Raw genomic sequence first — 16,267 nt, forward strand, 5'->3', positions numbered from 1 at the left:
GAAGCACAAAGTGGAAGGCCTTTCTGGGAAGGCCAAGGCACTGTCATGGAACTCATGCACCAAATTCCACAGGTGAGACTCTCAGGTAGTAAAGAGTGCTAATAGTACCATTCAGTCCTAAGGCAGCATTTAGCCTGTGTTCTAAAATCATAAAGCATTTCATAAATCTGTAAATCTGAGTACCCCATGTGATCAGGTTTTCATCACCACATCCCCATTTCCCAGCACAGTTTTTGACATCTAGTAGGCCCTTAGTGTTTATTTAATGACTGAATTAAGGATGTACACATTATATTAAATCTTTTCATTAATCAAAAGCATATACTGCCATCCATGCATGACCAAACTTCCAATTAATTAGGATGCAATAAAAATATTATGTGGGTGGGGGGTGGGAGGTGAGAGAATGGAGGAACTTTAGATTACATAGAAGGAAATGAGAGGGAGGGGGGATATGAAAAATGGTGGGATGAGACAGACATCATTACCCTATGAACATGTATGATTACATGAATGGTATGACGCTACATCATGCACAACCATAGAAAGGAAAAGATGTACCCCATTTATGTACAATGAATCAAAATGCAGTCTGGAAAAATAAAAAAATAATTAAAAAATATTGTGTACTAAAATTATACTGAATATAATCTTTTATAATTCAGAGACATTTCTGTGGTGCTATAGGGTCATTGTTATGGTTTTTTTTTTGGTCATACTATATCTATATAATGCTGGCTAAAAGTTTCGTGAGATGTACTTTGTAACAGAAAGTTGACTATACAAGCCTGCGGTCATCTGTCCTCACATTCTCTCTCTGAAGGGCAGATGGGATACAGTGTCTTTTAACAGGAGGAAACTGAAGCCAGGCTGGATAAAAGACTTGCTCTGAGTTCAAATGTCACCATGAGACAAAGTGGGAGTTAAAATCATATGATTCCTATTCTAAGCTTTCTTTAAAAATATATATATATATATGCATATATGTACTTATTTACTTATTTAGTATTTTTCTCTCTGAAAAGTCAAAGATGGGGACATGATCAAAGGGTAAAAATACTCCAAGGAGTAGTCCTCCTTGGAGCTGGTTTCAAGGAAGTCAGTCTAACCATTCTACAACCATTCACTGGTGGCTGCTATGGTTTAGGTAAGAGGTATCCCCCAAAAGCTCATGTATGAGACAATGAAAGAAAATTTAGAGGTAAAATGATTGGATTACAAGAGCCTTGACCTAATCAGTACATCGATCCTCTGAGGGGGATCACCTGGGTGGTAACTGTACACAGGTAGGTATGGCAGAACCAAGTGGGTCACTAGGTATGTGCCTTTGGGTACATTTTGATTTTGGTGAGCAGAGCTCTTTCTCTGCTTCCCGGTGTCATGTCCTAACCCCTAGGAATGGAGAATCCATAGAAATGTTGGGTAACACAGGAGACAAACGTGAGATGCCTGTGTGGGTCCTCACGAGGGACATGAGGTCACCGGAGAGGCAAGCTGTTGCTGACGGCAGGCCAGTCCTTCCCTAGGAGAGTGTCAAGTGGAACGCGAGAAAAAGGCCAGGTCTCTTGGGGAAGCAGAAGCCTGGACTCTGAAGAGACAGATGCAGGCAGCTGACAAATTACCCAAAAGACACAGAGTTTGGAAAGTCATGGCTCATCTTTGCACTGTAGCACGCTGCCCCGTGAGGACGGCTCGTCGGACAGTCGTATCAGCACACCCTTGTAACCCTTGGCCTCCTGTGCTACAGCACGTGGGGACGCGTCACACCACATTCCGTTTGGTCCAATTCGCAACATTTGTTCCTCCTCTCACCGGTCCCCTTCCGTCCTCCACAGAGGAGCCCTGGAGGGAGCGTGAGGTGGCACACCTGGATGTGTTGTCACTGATTTCCGCTCTCACATGCTCTCATGGTGTCACCATCTTACTTGGAATAAAGTTTGAACATACACATACAAACCTGGGTTCAAAGGCACACACAGGTACACACAGAATTCATTTTGATGTAATATGGTCCCTAAATGCCCACCCTTTCCCTCATCTGTGCTTAATGAAAGATAGGGCTGTGTGCATGTGCATGTGCATGTGCGTGTGCATGTGCGTGTGTGTGTGCGTGTGTGTGTGTGTATTTTTAGGTAGAGTCATATTTAAAACACAAGAATAAAAGTCATCTAGGCTTGCCATGCCAAGAAATGGTACATTAGCCTTCCTAAATGTCTTTTCAAGGGCGGTGTTATGCCCCCGAGTTTCACCTGTGAGCTTATTGGAACCTAATTCCCACATGGGGTGCACTGCAGCTGACCCTGCTCTTGTTCAGGAAGACTGATTTGAGATTAGGTAGCACGTGACCGATTATGAGAATATTCATGAAGTGAAAGAAAGCTCTGTTCTTAAGAGAGTCACCACAGAAGACAATGTGGAGATTCTGCATTAACACCAGAATGACAGAAACCATGATACTTGGATACCAAGTTTAAGAGGAGGTTAAAATATGGAGCTAGTTTTGCCCCGTTTAGGCTGAGGAGGTCAGATAATAGCCATCGCATTCCAAGTGAGGTTATAGATCCCAGCAGGACCAGAAAGGGAAGTTCTAAAGACCAGGTTTGCTACCTTCAGTGGACTCTCTACCTCCAGCCTGAAAAAATACTGAAAGGGCTGAGAAAGAAGTTGGAGGTGAGGGTGTGAGTCACGCTCTCAGCTCCCCATCCCCAAAGGGGAGGCCAGAGCAATGCTCACCCTTCACTCCTAGCCCAGGGGAAAGGGCTTCAGTGAATACCTAAAGCCTGGGGGACACAGACAACAGGGTCTGATGACACCTGAAAAACAAAGGTCGAGTGACAGGCTGGCTAGCTGCTCCAGAGGATGGGGACAAGTGACACAGAGCTGCTTTGCTAAGCCGGGCCTGTAGATCTAAAGTTTCTCAGTTTCCCATGTACCTGATGTGAGTCACCAGCAAGGGACAGATGGCAAGGGTCTCTGCTTGTTTGTTTTGTTTTCCCAGGTCCTGCTGAAGGAGTTTGCTGGACTATGGAGATCTTAGCAGAACCATGGTGAAAGTGTGTTGCTGGAAATCTAGGAGCTGGGGAAGTAGGGAACTAGAAAAAGGTGCGTTGCCCTATAGGTGAGAGATGCTCTGTGGGGATTTTCAGGAATGACAAACCTCCAGGAAACATGAAATGACTTCAGAAGAGACAGGAGGCAGCTTTAAACACCGGTGAAGGACAGTGAGCTCAAAGCCCAGTTCATAACAGTACTGGTCACGTAAGAACATTCTAGTCACCTAACCTTTCTTATACCCACTACACCATAACCCTATGGGGGTCATGAAGGTGGATGGGGTTAGGAAAGGAGGGAAAGAAGTGTTACGTAGACTAAGAAAAAGACTATGTCCCCATTCCTAGGTGCCTTGCTTATGGTAGGCCTCAGCAAGGGAGAGAAATATAGACTTAAGTTTTTATTACCTGCTTGAATTGGATATACTTATTTACTGAATTGAGACTGATTTAGTGACCAGAAGCAATTAGAAAACTAGTCTTTGAGGAATGAGAGGAACTGGAATCTGCCCTGGAATTCATTCGGATGGAGAAGCTAGTCCCATAACATGCGTTGGAGTGAGAGGAAAAAAATTAAGTAGCTTTATGGTTGCAGCCATGGGTCTTGCTCTCTCCACATAGCTGTTATATCAGCAAAAAAAAAAAAAAAAAAAAAAAAAAAAGAAATGATAAAAAATGGATACTTAGGTACCCATTCCAAAAAAAAAAAAATTATAATTCAGATAGTAAGCACAGAAAATGGAAATAAATTTGATCAATTAAATTTTTTCCCCCAAGAAAAAAATTTTCATAAATATACATGGGAAAGAGCAGGCTATTTACCTTCTTTGCTACTTCAGCTAACAGGAGGGTTTTCCCAGTGCATGGTCCACCATATACAATAAGAGGGTTGATGTGCCCAGTTTTGCTTGGAAGAATGTATTTATGCACAATGTTTAGAGCTTCACATTTGTACTCATAGAAGGAGGCATATGTTTTACATAACGACGAATGTTGAAGGATTTCATCATAGAGTGTATCAGTTTCAGTGTCAAAATTTTGCTGTACTGTGGCCTGAATTATATCAATCATGTCTTCATAAAACTGTTTACCAAGTCCTTCTATGTAATGATTTTCTATTTCTTGGGAATAGCCCAGTTTCATGTCACAATGAGTAACAGATGTGTATACTCTCAGATTAGATGATGCGACAATAGTAGGAATAAATTCATCCCTGAGTTTTATCAGCTTCTCTTGAGCTTCTGGGTCACGAATAATCCTTGGTTCTGCTCCAGTTATATCCATGTATTTTCCCATCTCTGGGATTTTCACAAAGCGCTCAATGTTAGCGATTTTTCTAATGTAGCAAACACACTTCTTCAGGAATGCTGGGGTTTGCTTGCCTAGAGCAAAGTCAAACTCATCCTCGATAGCTGGAAGAAAATAAGACAAGGAGTTTATTGTCTAGAGTGAAGGAGCAATGTGCCCACATTCCCCATATGAAGATTAGTTGCTGGGGGTAGGTTATCATAGTTTACAGTGGACTAGTCTGGAACCCAGGAGATTTCTAATAAAATTACTTAATTTCCTCCACAATGAGAGGAAGAGGTGGAACATCAGCACAAGAGAGCAAGTGCACCAAGTTTATAGTTGAAACTGCTTAGTTGCCCTCTCAGACATTAGTTCTTCTAAAAGCGGAGAAACGGCAGGGACCAGTGTGGCCCAGCTAACAAAGGGGTGGAGGCTGAGAGACACAGGGGGTTGGCTTGTTCCTTGTTGGTGTGTTGGTTACACTGAGGCTTCACCATTTTTTCTTTTCTTTTTTGAGGTTTATTTGTACTCCAGACAGATGTTCAAAGGTAAATATAGAAGCACATTTTAAAACAAAATATAACCATGTTTGAATACATGATTTATCAATGGATTAATCCACTGATGGATTCATAATCTGATGTCATTGCAGAGATGTGGTGGTAACTGTAGGAGGGGGAACCCAGTTAAAGAGTGTTGGTTCTTGGGATGTGTCCTTGGGGTGTGTCCTTGGACACTATATCCTGTCCACTGCTCCTTTCTCTTTCTCTCTCTTCTTCCAGGCCCCATGAGGTAAGCTGTTTTCCTCCACCACACCTTTCCCACCATGATGTTCTTCCTCATCACAGGCCCAGGGTCAATGGAGCTTAGTGACCATAGGCTGAAAATTGTGAGACCCTGAACCAAAATAAATCTTTCGTCCTCTAAAATGATTTTCTCAGGTATCTTATCACAGCAATAAAAAGCTAACATTCTTTAAAAATTGGATATCTGCCCTCCTTCCTTCCTTCTTTCTTCTTTACTTTTCACCTTCATCCAAGGGGAGTCCCTACCCTATTCCAGTATGCTGATACTTCCTTAGGATAAAATGCTGAGGTAAGAGAGACAATACTAGAAGCCTGCAGGGGTTGCCATAAACTAAACGTTTATATCTCTTCAAAATGTATATATGGTAACCTAAATTCCAGATGCTGTTTGAACTGGTGGGGCCTTTGGTAGGTGGTAATATGATAGGTGTGGATCCTTCATGAATGGGATTAGTTTCCTTTTAAAGGAGGCCTCAGAGAGCACCCTTGTTCCTTCTACCTCATAAGGAAGCAGGGTGAAGGTGTCATCTGTGAACCACCATGCACCAACTATGTGGGTGCCTTCATCTTGGACTTCAGTCTCTAAACTGAAAAAAAAATTCTGTTGTTTATAAGCTACACAGTTCATGGCATTCTGTTAGAGGAGCTGAGTGGAACTTATAGTCCAGTGGAGGACAGCAGGTACTAAACCTAGATTCCCACAAATAAATGTATTGATTGTTTTTAGTTTTTCCTGTGTCAGGGAAGAACATAGTGAATGAGAGCAAACAGCAAGGGTTCTCACCCACTTGGAGAGGTCAGAGAAGGCTTGTCTTCGCAGGAGACCATACTTTTGGGGGATATGATAGAAGCATGGTGTGGGATGGGCTCTGAATATATAGTATTGATCTGGCCAGAAATTAAAAAAACTTTCAGTGTTGCTGGCCACAACCCCAATGTCAAGTAAACCCTGGAATGCACACACCCATATATTCTATAAAGTAACTATTAAGGAAGTTGCATTTTTTAAAAAATGATGACTTTTAGTGGAACTCTTGTGATAATGTTCTTTCTGTAACTATAGCAATCAATCACAATTTGTGATTCCAGTGAAAAGATACACCCATCTGTGTTCAGTAAGCTGTGCCATGAGCATCAGTATATTTTACAAAGCATTTTAATTGGGCAAGCTACTTAAGGAAGTCAAAGAAGCTTGTATAACATATGTCTACTCTTCTTTTTATAAAAGAGTAAAACTTGTTAAAAGGAGAACAAGGTAAAACATCATGGGCAGTCGAGTACGGAAAGTAGCATTCAGCCCCGCTCTTTTCCAGCTCCTGCACAGTGTTGGCAAGCAGATTGGATTAGCAGGGTGTTACACTCTGAGGTCGTCAGGAGGAGAAAGGAAGTGGTCCAACTGTGGCATCTATCTATCATGCTTGGTGATCAGAGATGTGTGCTGCCACCCTGACTCCCAGAAAACCATTTAGCTGTGATTCAACTACTATTATCACATCTGTGAAGAGTGTGTCAACCAGGAGATTTGGAACATAAAAAGAGATGCAGATCAACCAAGATGGAAGGACTCATGAAAGCTTGGCTCAGGGTTAAAAAGAGGCTGTACATAAAGTGCCTGGAACGGAATGGAATTAGTAAATGAATGTGAATACAAACAAGTGATATGATACACAATCAACTCTGCAGAGTTCTTTTTGGAGGCAAAGTGCATTCTTTCTGATTTGGGAAGACTTTTATTCAAAATTCCTGCATAGTATGAATCTGGAACATCTCCCAAATGCTCATGTGTTTAAAAGGCTTGTTCCCCAGAATAGTGCTTTTAGGAGATGGTGAAACTTTTAAGAGCTGGGGCCTCGTGGGAGATCTTAGGTCTTTGGGGGCATGGCCTAGAAGGGCATTGTGGGATCTCGGTCTCTTCCTCATTCTCTTTTTTATTACCAGCCATGAGGTGAATGGTTTTGCAACACACTGCCACCATGATGTACTGCCCCAAAGCAGTGGGGCCAGTTGGTCATGGACTGCAAGCTCCCAAACTGTAAGCTAAAATAAACCTTTTCTCTTATTAAATTGATTATCTTAGGTATTTGTTACAGTAAAAAGAAAGCTGAGTAATGCAATGCTTATGTCTGTGCAAATATTTTAAAACTTCTCCTTTCCTTGATAGAATACTGTATTTGTTTTCTGTCTTTGCACTGTCCTTAGTGTACTATAGTTTAATAAGTCACACCACCCAATGAAGGCAACATTGGGAACAGATTCCCAGCCCTGGCAACTATCATTCATGAGACATAGTACTCTCTTTATTATTTCCAAAGTCACTCAGTTTAGAGATTTACAAAAGGGTAAAACTTTTGGGTCTAATTTACTTCTCATCTTCTCTTGTTTAAATAGGTGAAATCAGAAGTGTGAAAAATCATTGTCTAATATAAATAATATACCTTTAGAGGTTCTATCTTGCATTCTTATTTTCAAGATTTATGAAAATATTAAAGGAATGTACTAGATCTGTTTGAAAGAGCTGGAATTTCTCCAGTCATTCTGATTATGATTGAAGTCTGACATGATCTCAAAACGAGTTTAAAATGTAAAAGAAATAAAATTATCATGACCATGTCTACCTTTAGCAAATGTAACTCCAAGCAGAAAACAGACCTCTTGCAACAGTTCACATGAAGCAACTAATCTTCACATGGCTGTCCATGTGGATGGAGTTCTTCAGAATGGAGAAAGTTAGGAGAAAGTGTTTGCTAATGAAATACTTGAACATGTGAACCCTAAGATTGTAAATTAGAGTTTGCCTCCCTCAAATTGGTATCTTTAATATAAACAAAAGTTTTGCTCTGGGCATCTTTTCTGATACAGCACATTTTCAGGAACAGAGCTGTTTTGTCCTTGATAAAGGTGAAGAGCCAGAGACTAAAAAATGGATCAAAAAGTCCCAAAGGAACAAGGATAAATGTTAACCTGTATATTCTAAAGATAGTACTTATTCCTGGCAATTTTAGTGTTTTTTTTTTTTTTTTTTTTAATGAGGCCAATTTTTTGTTAGCTTTTTTTCTGGAATTTGTCAAAATGATTCATAACTTTCAAAATGATGTGAAGTACACATATCCAGAGAGCACGGGTCAGGGACCTTTTAGGTTTTTCAAATGGTTTGCTACACCATTCAAAAAGCCACTTTGAAGATGCTTTTTTTCTCAATATTTCCTCACTCTCAACTTTCAAAATAAATGCTATACTACACATATTTGATTACTTGTACCCAGTGTTTGTTCTCTGGAAGCTATGACTGATATATTCCTTCAGATTTGTGATCCCCTGTGCAGCTTTTAATAATGAAGCTTCCTTTCTATGGCTGAGAAAGGATGACAAGTGAGTCTTTACTCTGTGGCTGGGGAGATTTTTATTTTATTGTTAAATTAGATCTTGTTTCAGACTCTCCCCTGGCGTCTCACTTCACCCCAAACAAAGCACAAGGTTCTGATGGTCTGAGATGATTTTCAGACCGCATATCTCCCTCTCGGAACCTGGCTACCTTGATCTTTTTCCTGCTCCTAGAATTTCTAAAGCACATTTCCATCTCAGTGAACTTGAACTTATTTTATTGATTCTACTTATCATTTCTGAAATGATCTTATTCATTAATTTGATTACTTGACTATCATTTATTTTCCCTTATTGAAAAATAAGTTTGAGGAGAACTGAGGCCTTGCCTTCCTGTTCATTGCTGTGTCCCCAATGATTGGCACAAAGTAGGCCAATAGACCCATAAAAGTTTGCTGGGCGGCTGGGTGAATGAATGAATGAATAGCTTAACTGAGATGCAATGACAGAATCTGGCCTATTATCCCCAGCCACCCCTTGGCCCCTTTAAAAATCACATTTCTTGGAGAAGCCCTCAAGGCTTTTCTATGAGTTAAATCAAAAGAACACTTGCCTCTCCAGGATATGGAAACATTAGAATAATTAAAGTTGCCAGGCATTAAATGAGATGAAATTTATAGAAACATAAAGGGAAGCAGTGACTGCATCTATTATTTATCTAGCTCTTAGTTTACTGGGAATGTGTGAAAATTACCTGAGAACAGGTACCTCTTAGCTTGGCTGTGTTTCATTTTACCCTTTTCATGTAACAGCTTGACAGCAGCTTTAAGTATTGTCTTGATCTCATCAGATATCTCTTGCCATGGCTTCTCATTTTCGGCATTGACAGGAGGCTGCATCTATGAATGGTAGAAGTAAGAAGCAAGTTTTAAAATTATCAAAGGAAAAACAGTATTTAAGCACGAGAGCGTTCCTATTACTTGAAGGTCTACTCTGTGCTGATACTGTGGTAGGTATTCGACAGACAGTGTCTTTATTTCCTCCTTCCCTCTGTGGCCCTGAAAGTTAGAAATTATCTCCATGTTACATGTGAACTTTCCCAAGTTATGTACAGTAACTTGACTCAGACAGTTTTTTGGTTGGACTTTGCTGTACTTAGATGTGGTTTGAGTGTGTGAAGATTCATGTGCTGGGAGCTTGGTTCCCAGAGTTGTTAGGGGGAAAAATCTTTAAGAGGTGGAGCCTAGCAGAAGGTGGTTATATCACTGGGGGTGACAAATATGTCTTGAAAGGGATTAAGGTATTTCTCATGAGCTCCAATTAGCTCCCAAGAAAAAGCGGGTTGTTGTAAAAACAGCAAGCCTGGCCTCTGGGTCTTCCTGTGTCACTCTGTGCTCTCTTCTGGTGTGAGCTCCCACCAAGGTGATGCGAGAGGGCCCTCACCAGAAGCTGGAAACATGCCATTATGGAGTTGCTCAATCTTGGACTGTTGATCTCCAAAACTACGGAGCTAAATAAACTTCCTTTCTTTACACAGTACCCAGACTCAGGACTAAGATAAGTTTTTCTTATTTTACCATATTTTTCCCTCTTGAGTTTTGATACAAATATCATAACAAAATAATCCTTTCGATATCCTCCAAAGGGGAGACAGTTAAAGAGGTGGTTATTATTTGTCTTTTGTTGTTTCCACCTCATTGGTTTGGATGATGTGCTAGGAAACAAAATGGGAGGATTGCCTATCAAGAAATGTTTATATAGTTTTGAGGATAATCTTATTCATACATCCATTTATTATAGAAATAGCACATGAGGTTTTGGGAATAGTTTACATTTCCCTAGAGAATCACACAAATAAATGAAGATGGAACAAAGCTAATTAAACAGTAATATATGAGCAAATGGCCCAAGCCACCGTGTAAATGGTTTCTTGAGGTTTCACATTCTTTGCTATCTACATTTATACCTATTGTATTTTGAAAGATTTACTTTACTCTAATATTCCTATCCAGAGAAGCAATATTCTTACAGATTGCTTTGAATAATGCATATTAGGGGGAAAAGAAAGATCAAGCATTCCAACACAATTACACATTGCACAGAGGAAATGTTTTATGTTGAAAATCGCAAAGACAAATATACAAGGTCCTGAAATGAAGACCTGTAGCTGATCCCTGGCTCTCCTCCTCTTGAAGTGGCTTGGGTACTGACTGTATCAAGGCTGCTGTCTTAAGAGGAAAGATGGCTATCGATTACGTCTTTTCAATCTCTTTTTTTTTTTTTTTTTTTTTTTTTTTTTAGAGTGGAAAATGCAGCTTTATTAAAGAAAAGGAAAAGCAGACTTCTCCCGGGTGGAAGAAGGGGACCCAAAGGCGGAATCCGTGGGATGAGCAAATCTCGTTCTTTTTATGGGTTTCATTCTCCCATTCTTTCCCCTTATCTCTTCCCTTCCTGCCTGCGGGATTAGGCCTGGTTTCGAAATGTAAAAAGCGAAAAGGGATGGGGCAGAGGGAGGGTCAAGGTGATTCAGACAGGCAAGGGCCCAGGGGGCATTAATCAGCACTTTCCTGCCTGTAGTCTCTGACAAGGGCAGGTGAATTTGGTTATCAATGGGCTCTGCAGGTCCTTGACATTCCATTCTCCTATGGCAGTCTCCAACTTCCAGAGGCGGATGGCTTGATGGCCTCTATTTTCTTGATCTGACCCGATTTCCTATTTCTACACTAACTGCCTGTCCCCAATTCTGGCTTCATTCCCCCCTCTAATCTTAGGAACTCCATGCTGCTGGGGAAGGGGGTCGATGACCGCTCTGACTTCTTCAAGCTGAAAGTGGACTTTTCAATCTCTATAAACATTCTATATAACAGATAGGCACATTCTTCCCCTCTTCTCCTTCATTCAGCTTTAGGGAACAGATGTCTTATTTCCAATCAAGTTGGAAAGGAGACAAAAATAATGTATACATAATACTCAAGCACACATCAACCTTACTCCATGTTTCCAAAGATGATACAAGAAAATAAATTGATTGTTCAAATTATTAAAGGAAAAGAATCAAATTAAAAATTTAAAAAATGAGACCATAAATAATGGCAGATTTTAAAAGGATCCGCTTCCTTCCACAAAACAAAACAAAAATTAAAAAATGCCAAAACACACACACACAAATCTCTCACAAAATAACAAATATAACCATTGAACTTAAAAACTCAATACATGCACAAAGTGGACACAGCTGAAGAAATAGTTGCTGAAGTGAAAAAAAAAAAAGGGAACTAACCTGGAAGGAAGCCAAGAGAGATAAAGAAACTGATAATAGGAAAGGGAATTCAGATCCTGGGAGGATGGACTGAGGTGGTCTAAAGTACATCTAATTAAAGTAAAGAAGGGGCGGGGTGGAGGAGAGCTTGTTTGATGTTTACAAATGTTTGAGAGCTGATAGGACATATGAATTCACAGCTATAAGCATGGCACATACCAAGAAGAATAAATAAATAGACTCAGGTTTTAAAATGAGCAAAATGAGAGAGGTTACTAGAGGAATTCCAAATGCATCAGTGGAATTTCCAAAAGATATACTTTAGGAAGGCAATAAACCCAGAAGGAAAGTCAGAGATGCAAAAAGTTAAGGTGACGAAAATTAGAAACTTTCTTAGTTTTGGATTTAGTTTTTTTTTTTTTTTCAAAATTATTTTTTAAGGGGCACAATGTAGTAGTTTGATGCACATGTACCTGGTGAGTGATTAACTCTGGAGCTCTCATATCCATCACCTCATATGGTTACGGTTCTTTTGTCCTGAGAACACTTGAGATCTACTTTCAGTAAATTTCAAGCATACAAAACAATCTAGCTATTGTGAATTGAGTTGCTATAAACATTGATGTGACTGTGTTACTGTAGTATGCTAATTTTAAGTCCTTCTTCTCAGCAAAGGATACAATCAATAATGTGAAAAGAGAGTCTACAGAGTAGAAGAAAATCTTTTCCACACACACTTCAGATAGAGCACTAATCTCCAAAATTTATAAAGAACTTATAAAACTTTACAACAAAAATACAAAGAACCTGGGGCTGGGGGTATAGCTCAGTTGGTAGAGTTCAATCCCCAGCACTGCAAAAAAAAAAAAAAAAAAAAAAAAAAAAAAAAAAAAAGAACAAAAATACAAAGAACCTAATCAACAAATGGGCCAAGGAACTGGACAGACGCTTTACAGAAAAAGATATACAGGTGATTAATAAATATATGAAAAAATGTTCAACATCTCTAGTAATTACAGAAATGCAAATTAAAACAACTCTAAGATTTCATCTTACTCCAATTAGAATGGCTATTATCAAGAACACAAGCAATAATAGATGTTGGCATGGATGTGGGGGAAAAGGCACAATTTTACATTGCCTGTGGAGTTGCAAACTGGTGTAGCTACTCTGGAAAGTAGTGTGGAATTCCTCAGAAAACTTGGAATGGACCTTCCTTTTGACCAAGTTATCCCACTCCTTGGTTTATATCCTTTTTATTTTTTTAAGTTTGAATAACATTCCTCTCTGTGTGTGTATCATTTATTTATCCATTGTTACGGTTTAGATCTTGAACCTTCCCCAAAGACTAACCACGTGTCGAAGGCTCAGTCACCAGCCTGGGGCATTATTGAGAGGTGGTCACACTCTTAGGAAATTGAGCCCAATGGAAGGAAGTGAGGTCATTAGGGTGTGTCTCTGGAGGGGCTACTGGAATCATGGCCTCTCCTCTCTTTTTGATTCCACCACATGCTTCCCACCATGATGTTCTGTTTCAACACAGCCTAAAAACATTGGAGCTAAGTGATGATGGAATGAAACCCCTAAAACTGTTATCTAAAATAGATCTTTTTTCCTTTAAGTTGATTTTCTCAGGTATTTTTGTCACAGAAAGCTGACTAATACATCCATTCATCTGTTTATAGACACTTAAGTTGTTTCTGTGTCTTGACCATTGTGAGTAATGCTACAGATGTCTCTTCAAGATAATGGCTTCATTTCCTTTGAGTATATGTACCCAGAAGTGGAATGGCTGCATCATAAGAGCATGAAGTGTTCTAGTGTTTTCCATAGTGGTTGTTTCAATTTACAATCCCCCCAGCAGTGTACCAGGGTTCCTTTCCTCCACATCCTCATAAATACTTGTCTCTTGTAGATAATCACCATTCTAATAGGTGTGAGGTGTCAGGGCCTTGAGGTTTTGATCTGCATTTCCCTAATGGCTAGTGTGGATTTAACTGTTAAATTTAGGGCCCAGGGCAGAGTGACTTCCCACTTACTGTGACTTTTCAATGGAGAAAATCACCCTTGGGTGACACAAATAGGTTTTGGTAATGGGGAGAAGGGTGACTTACTGCATTTTTATTGCTCCTTAGCATTTCTGATTTAGGTCTGAGGTAATAAGCTGCTGGCACGGAGTTCTCATCCCGACAGTACCACTCTTCCAGTAGTTTGGTCTCCAGCTTTGCCTCCATGGCAGCATCCAAAATCATTTCAAATTCTGAGGCTTCCACTTCTCCGGGGATTCGGATGTTTCCATACTTTTCACCTAACAGTCCCTGTGTATCACCAAGAAAGTTCATTTTAGTAGTCAAGGCCTGTGGTCACTCAACAAATATTAAGGTAGAAAGCAAGATACATTGCTTCATTAGTTTTCTCTTTTCACCACTGCGGATATTTGATGTTAGAAGTAAAATTAGATTAACTATATAACAATTATAAAAACAAATTATTCAACATACCAAGACATGAACTGGTACATCACAGCAGACAAATGTAAAATGCATGATTTCCATAGCCTAAATTTACTTTCTCAAACTTTATATAGCAATACAAAAGCTTTGAGATTTTTCTTTGAGATTTGTTTGTGGCAAAGAAAAATGACATGCTGAATCTTATAAAATGTCAAACATACAAAGCCTCAAACAAAAGAATTGCTCTGTCAAGGGTTGACAGTCTGATTCGAGGCTCCTGATTCACACAGTTACACAGGGCAGTACAGCAGCCTTGGATGCAATGCTATTACTAATCCATCGGCAGCTAAAAAAAAATTCAAAATATCAACAAGAGGGCATTTTCTCCCTATTGAGTTGGCAACCCCCATACAAACAAAAACAAACAAAAAAACATTGCTGGGTTTTATGTGAAGGTGTGAGAAAATACCATATATTGCTGTTGGGTATGTAAAATGATCTAATGTTTCTCTTAGTTTACTTGGACCTTATGTCTTAAAAGCCTTACAAATCCATATGACTTCTAACCTGGAAGTTTTTCTTCTGGGAATTTGTCTTTAGAAAATAATTTAGAATGTATATAAAGATTTAACAGGATATTTATGCTGAAACTGTTTGTTTGAACAGGAAAAAACTGATATGACAATCTCAATGTCCAGCAAAGGAAAACATTTAAATAAATTAAGATCCATCCATTCAAAAGGATGTTCTAAATTATACTGTAGAACTACACCAGCTAGGAAAGAGGTTTATAAAGTATTATTAAGAGAAAAGGGACTGGCTGTGGTGGTGCATACCCGTAATCCCCACAACTCAGGAGGCTAGGGCAGGAGGACTAAAAGTTCAAAGCTGGCCTCAGCAACTTAGCAAGATTGTCTTAAAAAGGACTGGGGATGTGGCCCAGTAGTTAAGTGGCCCTGGTTCCATCACTGGTACTGAGAGAGAGAGAGAGAAAGAGAGAGAGAGAGAGGAAAGGGGAGGGAGGGGGAAATACAGTCTGGATGATTCCAATGTTTTACACAGAATATTACATATATTTGAGAGATGAGATAATATCATATATATATACATAAACACAATCATACCTATACATATGAGACTTTATAAGAATATAAATTTATTCAAGGTATCTTTGAGTGGATGACTTTAAATTTACTTAGGTTATATTATAAATTTGTTGCTTTTTATTGAAACTTTTCTTTTTTTGCAGTTCATATGTAAGCTTTTGTACAAAAACAAAAGTGAAACACAAAAAACAGATATGTAGAAATTTAAACAGTCATGCTACCCATAGTTCCTCATGGAGTAACACTTTCAAGTTTGCTCAAGCCAGCAAATCTAAAATGTGGTCCAGGGACCCAGAGCATCAGCATCACTTGGGCATTTGGTAGATAATGCAAACCCTCAGCTCCTATCCCAGACTCAATCAGAAACTCTGGTTATGGAGCTGAACAGTCTTTGTTTTAGCAAGCCATCCAGGTGACTGAACTTCTGGTTCTATTTTATTAGCTTATTATAGTACTGGGAATACCTAATTAATCTTCAACATCTTTTTTTTTTTGTACTGGGGATTGAACCCAGGGGCGCTTAACCACTAAGCCATATCCCCAACCCGGTTTTTGTATTTTATTTAGAGACAGGGTCTCACTGAGTTGCTTAGGGCCTCACAAAGTTGCTGAGGCTGGCTTTGAACTCTCAATCCTCCTGCTTCAGTCTCCTGAGCTGCTGGGATTACAGGTGTGTGCCAACATGCCTGCCAATCTACAACATCTTATCTAACGGAAACAAGGCGGGAACACCCGGGAACTCTTACATAAATCTACACCATCCATGCAATTATGTCTGCTATATAGTATTTGTGTTTAATCCATTTAGTCCCAAGTTTTCAATTCCACAAGTATTTCAAAGAAATTGACACAGGTGCATTAAAACAGATGGAAAATCATAATCTAGAGTTTATTATGTAGTTAGTATCATCCATAATATTAATGATATCATTCATAATACTAATGAATATTATCACTAATTATTCACTTATAACTTTTCTCA

The 16,267-nt window shown here is 39.4% G+C and overlaps 1 protein-coding gene across 3 annotated transcripts in view; it reads right to left on the reverse strand.

The window, feature by feature from the left end:
- Window positions 1–16,267, reverse strand: part of Nwd2 (NACHT and WD repeat domain containing 2) — a 165,473-nt gene that overhangs the window by 6,252 nt on the left and 142,954 nt on the right. For all 3 annotated transcript variants that reach the window (XM_047567318.1, XM_047567320.1, XM_047567319.1), the window contains 3 exons: window positions 13,841–14,044; window positions 9,222–9,366; window positions 3,873–4,462 (listed from right to left, as the gene is read on the reverse strand). In XM_047567318.1, the coding sequence (XP_047423274.1) occupies window positions 3,873–4,462; window positions 9,222–9,366; window positions 13,841–14,044 (939 nt within the window). The remainder of the gene's footprint in view (window positions 1–3,872; window positions 4,463–9,221; window positions 9,367–13,840; window positions 14,045–16,267) is intronic.

The sequence above is a fragment of the Sciurus carolinensis genome, chromosome 10 (genome assembly GCF_902686445.1).
Source record: "Sciurus carolinensis chromosome 10, mSciCar1.2, whole genome shotgun sequence".
NCBI classification, from domain to species: Eukaryota; Metazoa; Chordata; class Mammalia; order Rodentia; family Sciuridae; genus Sciurus; species Sciurus carolinensis.